This window comes from Procambarus clarkii, chromosome 53 (genome assembly GCF_040958095.1).
Source record: "Procambarus clarkii isolate CNS0578487 chromosome 53, FALCON_Pclarkii_2.0, whole genome shotgun sequence".
In the NCBI taxonomy this organism is placed as follows: Eukaryota; Metazoa; Arthropoda; class Malacostraca; order Decapoda; family Cambaridae; genus Procambarus; species Procambarus clarkii.
In genome coordinates, this window is record NC_091202.1 from 33,925,779 (window position 1) to 33,936,305 (window position 10,527).

General features: G+C 46.1%; 1 protein-coding gene across 1 annotated transcript; it reads right to left on the reverse strand.

Moving 5' to 3' along the window:
• Positions 1-5,528: 5,528 nt before the first annotated feature.
• Positions 5,529-9,028, reverse strand: LOC138352498 (uncharacterized). The gene is made up of 2 exons (XM_069304999.1): positions 8,941-9,028; positions 5,529-6,478 (listed from the first exon to the last, which is right to left on the reverse strand). The coding sequence occupies exons 1-2, from the start codon at positions 9,026-9,028 to the stop codon at positions 5,529-5,531; spliced, it is 1,038 nt and encodes a 345-aa protein (XP_069161100.1).
• Between the last annotated feature and the right edge of the window lie 1,499 nt (positions 9,029-10,527).

Sequence of the window (10,527 nt, forward strand, 5' to 3'; positions counted from 1 at the left end):
TAAAAGTGAGGTATTTCAGCAAATACAGGATGCGGTAGAGAGGCAGAAACAAGAATTTATGCTCTATGTTCAGGAAGAGATTAGGAAGGGAAGAGAGGACTGGGAGAGGGAATGTGCTCGTATCACAAACGAATTAGGAAGGATTAGCAGCATGGCTAAGGATAGAGGAGTAATGGGGGATGGGTTAGTGACTGCGGTTGGGATGGGGAATCCCCAGGGGACAGGCTACCAGCATGACAATGAATTACTGAGGAGACGGTCTATTATAATACATGGATTATTCGAATCTAGGGCACCAACAAGACAAGAGAGAATAGAAACAGAAAAATACGAATTGCACGAGATATTGAGGTGTATTGGAGCAGAGATGGCAGAACGCGAGGTGGATATCAATCGACGGGTTGGACCTTACAATTGTACCAAGAATAGACCTGTTCTGGTGCAATTCTCCAATGAGGAGGCAGTGGAGTACATAATGAGGAGCAAGCATTTACTCAGAGGAAGTGAAACCCATTACAATGTGTTTATAGAGAGGTTTATGACGAAAGATGAGCAAACAGCCCACAAAAATAGATGGCAACAACGACACCGAAATAGTCTCTCAGGTAGTCTCACCTCCCAGGTCACATCCCAGGTCACCTCCCAGGGCACCTCCCAGGTCACCTCCCAGGTCGCATCCTCCCCAACTCAGCCCTCCAATACATCCCCCCTGCCTCAGCCTCCCACAACCCCCCTGTCCCTTCCACATTTGCACCTCCACAACGATTCCCCTGCCCCTGCTACATCACACTTGTCAGCGACCCCAGTGGGTCAAGCCATGCCCTCCCCAAACCCACCTTCCCATCCCCCCTCCCCAAATACCCCTTCCCACTCCCCTGCCCCTTCTACCCCATTGACTTCAATTCCATCTACTCCATCCCAGCTTCCACTGCACCCCTCTTCCACTCACCCCCAAACCCCACCCAACCCTCACCCCTCCTATGCACCTCCAGCCCACATTTAACCCCCTCACCTTGTGACCCCCTAACACCTTCCCCCATCTCCCTCTTCCCCTCTTCTACCCCAAAACCCCCACCTAACCCCGATTCCCCCCTAACTAATACACCCTCTCTTCCACTCCCAGCATCCATTCTCATCTCAGCCCTCCGCCCTCAGTATCCCTCTTCCCCCCAACCTCTCAACCTCTATCTGACTCTCAGTCTCACTCTATTTCTCAACCCCCCTATACTATTCAGACCCCTAACTTTCAGACCCATTATGCCCTTCCTACCCCCCTAGATGCCCAGACCCCATTCGCCTACCAGGCACTCCCAGGCACCCCCCTAGCACCCCCCCACTCACCCCCACAGCCCCCACTTGCCCCCCAGACACCCCCCAGATCCCCCCCAGACCCCTGGTGAAAGGGGGAACTCTGACACCCGAGTTTCCAAGAAGAGTCTCAAGGTTTGGTACACCAATGCTGATGGGGTAGCCAATAAAGCAGAAGAGATAAAAGAAAGAGTTAGTGAGGCAGACCCAGACATAGTGGCAATAGTGGAAACTAAAATAAATGGCATGATCTCGGATGCAATCTTTCCAGAGGGGTACCAGGTGATAAGAAAAGAAAGGACACAGAGACAGGGAGGAGGAGTGGCACTACTAATAAAGCGGAAATGGAAGTTTGATGAGCTGGAAAATCCGGGTACCAATGAAAGCACAAGCTTCATACATGGAACTCTGACAGTGGATGGGAAGAAGATTGTAATCTTGATACTCTACAATCCCCCACCAAACAGTAGAAGGCCCAGGCAGGAGTACGAGGACAGCAACAAGACATGTATGGATGAACTGCAGAGGGCAGCAACTTTAGCGCATAGAATGAGAGCGAAGCTGCTGGTCATGGGGGACCTAAATCACGGAGAGATAAATTGGGAAACGAGGAATCCCCATGGCGGGGAGGAGACCTGGGGAGCGAAGCTGGTAGACGTTATTGACAGGAATTTCCTAACACAGCATGTGAAAGAAGATACTAGGGAAAGAGGAGGGGATACGCCCAGCCTATTAGATCTCATTATCACTCAGAATGTAGAAGACATCGAGCAGTTGGAACATGAAATACCACTAGGAGCTAGTGACCATTGTGTCCTAGTCTTTGACTACATGATGGAGCTTAAAATTGTGACCAAAGGACAAGAGGTCCGGGAAAGGAGACTTGATTACAGAAAAGGGGACTACAGAAGGATAAGGGACTACCTGGGAGAAGTGCAGTGGGAGGAAGAACTTAGAGGAAAAACAGTGCAAGGTATGATGAACCAAGTCATATTGAAATGCAAGGAGGCTGAAGATAGATTTATTCCAACAATAAAGGAAAAAAGCAGGAGGGAATATAATAACCCATGGTTTAATAGACAGTGTCAGGAAGCAAAGGTGAGAAGCAGGAGGGAGTGGAGGAAGTACAGAAGACAAAGGATAGAGGACAACAGGATTAGATGTAACAGAGCTAGGAATGATTACATTAACATAAGACGAGTGTCGGAAAGAAATTATGAGAACGATATTGCAGTCAAAGCGAAAAAGCAACCAAAATTACTACATAGCCATATAAGAAGGAAGATGTCGGTAAATGACCAAGTGACAAGACTGAGGAAAACAGAAGGGGCATATACAGAAAGCGACAAGGAAATCTGCGAGGTACTGAATGCAAAATTCCATGGAGTGTTCACAACCGAGCCTGAGCAGCTCCCATTGTTAGAAGAGATTACCCAAGATGAAAGACTATCGGATATAGAGGTGACAGCAGAGGATGTAATGAAACAGTTGACAACACTGGATGCAAATAAAGCTGTTGGACCAGACAAAGTATCACCGTGGATACTCAAAGAGGCAGCGCAGGCTCTCAGCGTGCCTCTGGCAATGATCTTTAATGAGTCACTTATGTCGGGAGAATTGCCCAGTTGCTGGAAGGAGGCAAATGTCGTACCGATTTTCAAAAAGGGTGATAGGGAGGAGGCACTTAACTACAGACCCGTATCACTGACAAGCATCCCCTGCAAAATACTTGAAAGAATAATTAGGCTAAGACTTGTTGAGCACCTGGAGAGCATTGGGTTTGTAAACAAGCACCAACATGGGTTCTGGACAGGGAAATCATGCCTAACAAACCTTTTAGAATTCTATGATAAAGTAACAAGGATAAGGCAGGACAGAGAAGGCTGGGCAGACTGCATATTTCTTGACTGCCAAAAGGCCTTTGATACGGTACCGCACATGAGACTGCTATACAAACTTGAGAGGCAGGCAGGAGTAAGCGGAAAGGCCCTAGTATGGGTGAAGAACTACCTAACAGGAAGGAGCCAGAGGGTAATGGTAAGGGGCGAAAAGTCGGACTGGCGAACAGTAACAAGTGGAGTACCTCAAGGATCGGTGCTGGGACCAATCCTCTTTCTAATTTACGTAAATGATATGTTTACAGGAGTGGAATCATACATGTCAATGTTTGCAGATGACGCAAAATTAATGAGAAGAGTTGTGACAGACGAGGATTGTAGGATCCTCCAAGAGGACTTAAACAGGCTGCAGAGATGGTCAGGGGAATGGCTACTGGAGTTTAACACCAGTAAATGTAAAGTTATGGAAATGGGATCAGGTGACAGGAGACCAAAGGGACAGTACACAATGAAGGGGAACAGCCTACCTGTAACGATTCGAGAAAGAGACCTGGGAGTGGATGTGACACCTAATCTAACTCCTGAGGCACATATAAATAGGATAACGACAGCAGCGTACTCTACACTGGCGAAAATTAGAACTTCATTCAGAAACCTAAATGAGGAAGCTTTTAGGGCGCTTTACACTGCCTACGTGAGACCCGTCTTAGAGTATGGCGCGCCATCATGGAGCCCCCACCTGAAGAAACACATAAAGAAACTGGAGAAGGTTCAGAGGTTTGCGACGAGGCTTGTCCCAGAGCTACGAGGGATGGGATATGAAGAGCGGCTGAAGGAACTGAACCTTACGACACTAGAGAAAAGAAGGGAGAGAGGAGATATGATAGGGACATATAAAATACTCAGGGGAATTGACAAAGTGGAAATAGATGAAATGTTCACACGTAATAATAACAGAACGAGGGGACATGGGTGGAAACTGGAAACTCAGATGAGTCACAGAGATGTTAGGAAGTTTTCTTTTAGCGTGAGAGTAGTAGAAAAATGGAATGCACTTGGGGAACAGGTTGTGGAAGCAAATACTATTCATACTTTTAAAACTAGGTATGATAGGGAAATGGGACAGGAGTCATTGCTGTAAACAACCGATAGCTAGAAAGGCGGGATCCAAGAGTCAATGCTCGATCCTGCAAGCACATATAGGTGAGTACATATAGGTGAGTACAGTGAGGGAGGTGCCAGCACACACAGTGAGGGAGGAGCCAGCACACACAGTGAGGGAGGAGCCAGCACACACACACACAGTGAGGGAGGAGCCAGCACACACACACACAGTGAGGGAGGAGCCAGCACACACACACACACACAGTGAGGGAGGAGCCAGCACACACACACACAGTGAGGGAGGAGCCAGCACACACAGTGAGGGAGGAGCCAGCACACACACACAGTGAGGGAGGAGCCAGCACACACAGTGAGGGAGGAGCCAGCACACACACACAGTGAGGGAGGAGCCAGCACACACAGTGAGGGAGGAGCCAGCACACACACACAGTGAGGGAGGAGCCAGCACACACACACACAGTGAGGGAGGAGCCAGCACACACACACACAGTGAGGGAGGAGCCAGCACACACACACACAGTGAGGGAGGAGCCAGCACACACACACACACACAGTGAGGGAGGAGCCAGCACACACACACACAGTGAGGGAGGAGCCAGCACACACACACACAGTGAGGGAGGAGCCAGCACACACAGTGAGGGAGGAGCCAGCACACACACACACACAGTGAGGGAGGAGCCAGCACACACACACACACAGTGAGGGAGGAGCCAGCACACACACACACAGTGAGGGAGGAGCCAGCACACACAGTGGGGGAGGAGCCAGCACACACACACACAGTGAGGGAGGAGCCAGCACACACAGTCAGGGAGGAGCCAGCACACACAGTGAGGGAGGAGCCAGCGCACACAGTGAGGGAGGAGCCAGCACACACACACACAGTGAGGGAGGAGCCAGCACACACACACACAGTGGGGGAGGAGCCAGCACACACACACACAGTGAGGGAGGAGCCAGCACACACAAACACAGTGAGGGAGGAGCCAGCACACACAGTGAGGGAGGAGCCAGCACACACACACACTATGCATGTGGGGAGAAAAAGAGGAAGCTGGGAGTATGCGGTTATATCACTCTTAAAGCTGAGCTGACACCGTGTAGAACTTCCGTCAAGCCGGCAGGCACAGCTCGACCTTGACCCTGGCTGCTTGCCGCCAGCCCCACTCAGCCTCTGCTAACATGACTTGCTGAGGCGGGGGAGGAAGGGGGATGGGGTTATTGGGGAACTGGCGAGGGAGAGGCATGAAACTATTAGCAGAAATCACCAGGCGCCAAGTCGTTACGACTATATAGCACTGGGAGGGGATCAGGATAAGGATTTGGGATGGGACGGGGGAAGGAATGGTGTCCAACCACTTGGACGGTCGGGGATTGAACGCTGACCTGCATGAAGCGAGACCGGATTTCTACCGTCCAGCACAAGTGGTTGAGCTGGGAGTGTGCGGGTACTGGGGAGGTGTCGTGGTAGTGTGCGGGTACTGGGTAGGTGTCGTGGGAGTGTGCGGGTACTGGGGAGGTGTCGTGGGAGTGTGCGGGTACTGGGGAGGTGTTGTGGTAGTGTGCGGGTACTGGGGAGGTGTCGTGGGAGTGTGCGGGTACTGGGGAGGTGTCGTGGGAGTGTGCGGGTACTGGGGAGGTGTCGTGGGAGTGTGCGGGTACTGGGGAGGTGTCGTGGGAGTGTGTGGGTACTGGGGAGGTGTCGTGGTAGTGTGCGGGTACTGGGGGAGGTGTCGTGGGAGTGTGCGGGTACTGGGGAGGTGTCGTGGTAGTGTGCGGGTACTGGGGAGGTGTCGTGGGAGTGTGCGGGTACTGGGGAGGTGTCGTGGGAGTGTGCGGGTACTGGGTAGGTGTCGTGGTAGTGTGCGGGTACTGGGGAGGTGTCGTGGGAGTGTGCGGGTACTGGGGAGGTGTCGTGGGAGTGTGCGGGTACTGGGTAGGTGTCGTGGTAGTGTGCGGGTACTGGGTAGGTGTCGTGGGAGTGTGCGGGTACTGGGGAGGTGTCGTGGGAGTGTGCGGGTACTGGGGAGGTGTCGTGGGAGTGTGCGGGTACTGGGTAGGTGTCGTGGTAGTGTGCGGGTACTGGGGAGGTGTCGTGGGAGTGTGCGGGTACTGGGGGAGGTGTCGTGGGAGTGTGCGAGTACTGGGGAGGTGTCGTGGGAGTGTGCGGGTACTGGGGGAGGTGTCGTGGGAGTGTGCGGGTACTGGGGAAGAGGGCAATGGTGTGTAAGGGATACTATGGGGTGTGGAGAGGGAGTGGAGTTTTCAGTTGCATATTGGCTTGGGGTCTACTCAAGCTTGTTCACATTTGTGTTGCTCACGTGGCCCCGCCAAGTGAGGCGATTCGATGAAATATCTATGCCCGAGTTGACCAGCGAGCGCTGTTGGATGTTGGGTAAATAGTCTCACGACTTACAACATTGTTGTAATCATAGAGAAAAAACAAACCAGTACAAGGAAATAGATCACCGTTTAAACTTTCGTTCCTATAGGATCAGACACCCTTGGTCCATGAGGAGAGAGTGCAAGGAGGTTTCTCAAGGATTTGGGTTCCAAGGTCATCGAAACAACAACAGACCAACAGCGAGCTTGCTTTTGCAGCCCATTAGCGAGGCGATCCAGAGGGGAAAATGCCCGCTGCGTCCTAGGTTCCTGCTAGGCATCGGAGGCGTTCGAGAAATCTACAGCCTCTAGAGAACCAACTCCCTTTGCTTTCTTCTTAATGTTCATATTTTGTAGCCTATTAGTTGTGAAACGGTGTAACCTTGCAAAATAAAGTAATATAATAATACTAAAAGAGTTGCTAGAAGTAAATACTCATATGTATTTAGAGTCAAAAGATTAGTTTTTCCTCTAAATGCTCTTTATTTCATTCTCCGAGGCTGTGTGACCCCACAATTGCACAAGAGGCAATACCTCATATATGTGTGTGTATATATATATATTATATATATATTATAAATAAATGTGACCGAAAAAGTAAGATTAATAATTCTAACACGAATTTTCTCGATCTTTCTTACGTTTCTTTTCACTGTTGATGGTAATTCAAAATTCAATTCTCCAAAATTCATTTTTATTTCTAGTCTGACGCGACACTTGAGCGTGTTTCGTAAAACTTATTACATTTTCAAAGACTTTAGTTTACACACACACACACAACTTTAACTGAATAGAGCTTAAACATCTTCGAGTTTTTTATACCTACATTATTTAAGCTCTATTCAGTTAAAGTTGTGTGTGTGTGTGTAAACTAAAGTCTTTGAAAATGTAATAAGTTTTTACGAAACACGCTCAAGTGTCGCGTCAGACTAGAAATAAAAATGAATTTTGGAGAATTGATTTTTGAATTACCATCAACAGTGAAAAGAAACGTAAGAAAGATCGAGAAAATTCGTGTTAGAATTATTAATCTTACTTTTTCGGTCATATTTAATAATATATGTCTACAGGAAAGACTGCTACCAAAATATACTAATATATATATATATATATATATATATTTTGGTAGCAGTCTTTCCTGTAGACATATATTATTAAATATGACCGAAAAAGTAAGATTAATAATTCTAACACGAATTTTCTCAATCTTTCGTACATTACGCTTCACTGTTGGAGGTAAATCAAAAATCACTTCTCCAAAATTCATTTTTATTCATAAAAATGAATTTTGGAGAAGTGATTTTTGATTTACCTCCAACAGTGAAGCGTAATGTACGAAAGATTGAGAAAATTCGTGTTAGAATAATTAATCTTACTTTTTCGGTCATATTTAATAATATATATATATATATATATATATATATATATATATATATATATATATATATATATATATATATATATATATATATATGTCGTACCTAATAGCCAGAACGCACTTCTCAGCCTACTATTCAAGGCCCGATTTGCCTAATAAGCCAAGTTTTCATGAATTAATGTTTTTTCGTCTACCTAACCTACCTAACCTAACCTAACCTAGCTTTTTTTGGCTACCTAACTTAACCTTACCTATAAATATAGGTTAGGTTAGGTTAGGTAGGGTTGGTTAGGTTCGGTCATATATCTACGTTAATTTTAACTCCAATAAAAAAAAATTGACCTCATACATAGAGAAAAGGGTTGCTTTATCATTTCATAAGAAAAAAATTATAGTAAATATATTAATTCAGGAAAACTTGGCTTATTAGGCAAATCGGGCCTTGAATAGTAGGCTGAGAAGTGAGTTCTGGCTACTAGGTACGACATATATATATATATATATATATATATATATATATATATATATATATATATATATATATATATATATATATATATATATATATTATATTCTCTTCTTGCTTCTGTGTTGGTTCGGGGTCTTGAAGTGGGTAGAATGTTATTATGTGTTAATTGGCTGTTGATTGCTGGTGTTGACTTTTTGATGTGTAGTGCCTCGGTGATGTCGAGCCGCCTGGTGTCGCTGTGTCTATCGATAATTTCTGTGTTGCTTGTTAAGATTTCTCTGGTGATGGTCTAATTGTGTGAAGAGATTATATGCTCTTTGATGGAGCCCTGTTGCTTCTGCATTGTTAATCGCCTTGAAAGAGACGTTGTTGTCTTGCCTATATACTGAGATCTTTGGGGGGTGAAAGTGCTACCAAACAGAGTTGTTGTAGCATACTGAGGAAGTTACTTGATGCCTGCACTAAAGAAGCACCCTTCTTGAGTCCTGATGGGCACATGTATAAGCAAGTAGATGGGGTCGCCATGGGTTCTCCCCTAGGTGTCCTGTTTGCGAACTTCTACATGGGTACCATCGAGCAGAGGGTCTTAGTTGACATGGACTTGAAACCCGCCATATACTGCAGGTATGTTGACGACATTTTTATGCAGGTACCTGATGTCAGACATCTGCAGCAGCTGAAGGAGGTATTCGAGCAAAATTCGGTATTAAGTTTCACTTACGAGATGCAGTGTGATGGGAAGCTGCCCTTTCTAGATGTAACAGTCACGGAGAGGAATGGTGGCTTCCACAATGCAGTCTAAACTAAGGAAACAAACATAGGAATGTGCCTTAGTGCCAACAGTGACTACCCAGACAGGTACAAGAGGAGTGTTGTCAACGCTTACGTCGACAGGGCTCTCGTTCACAGCTCTGGTTGGAAGCAGGTCGATGAAGAACTCTGTAGGATAAGGCGCTGTCAACAATGGCTTCTTTAAAGGTTATGTTGAAGACGTCATTAAAAGAAAGGTGAAACGCCATGCAACCTCTGAAGAGTCAACTAACACAACACTTGTACCCCCTATTAAACTGTTCTACAGGAACTTCTTTTCGACGGCTCATAAAACGGAGGAAAGTGAAATTAATTAATAATTATTAATAGGAACGTTATCCCCACAGACACAAATCAGAAGATACAATTGACAATTTACTACAAAAACAAGAAAACGGCAAACCTACTCATTAAGAACTCTCCCGACACCAAACAGAACATCTTGAAAGAAACCAACGTCGTCTATGCCTTCACATGCCCACTTGGGGACCGTCAGCCCCAAAGATCTCAGTATATAGGCAAGACAACAACATCTCTTTCAAGGCGATTAACAATGCAGAAGCAACAGGGCTCCATCAAGGAGCATATAATCTCTTCACACAACCAGACCATCACCAGAGAAATCTTAACAAGCAACACAGAAATTATCGATAGACACAGTGACACCAGGCGGCTCGACATCAGCGAGGCCCAACACATCAAAAAGTCAACACCAGCAATCAACAGCCAATTAACACATAATTACATTTTACTAACTTCAAGACCCCGAACCAACACAGAAGAAAGAAAAGAAAACATGCAATAATTCGTGTTCTGACTATGTAAAATTATATATATATATATATATATATATATATATATATATATATATATATATATATATATATATATATATATATATATATATATATATATATGTGAGAAAGCTGCATGAACGCGCAAGCCATATATCACTAAGAACTCTTTGACCCGGCCAGGATTCGAACCCATGCCGTCCAGGATCACCCCTAAACGTACACAGTACCGTGACCACCGCACCAATGATCGTCTCAACGACGATCATTGGTGCGGTGGTCACGGTACTGTGTACGTTTAGGGGTGATCCTGGACGGCATGGGTTCGAATCCTGGCCGGGTCAAAGAGTTCTTAGTGATATATGGCTTGCGCGTTCATGCAGCTTTCTCACATATATATATATATATATATATATATAT

What these genes read in the sequence shown, in the direction of transcription:
- LOC138352498 (XM_069304999.1), bottom strand. Translation starts at nt 9,028, where the DNA reads ATGGCGACCCCATCTACTTGCTTATACATGTGCCCATCAGGACTCAAG. An exon ending in GGCATCAAGTAACTTCCTCA is followed by an intron (nt 6,479 to 8,940) that starts GTATGCTACAAC and finishes CCTCTTCCCCAG; the next exon opens with TACCCGCACACTCCCACGAC.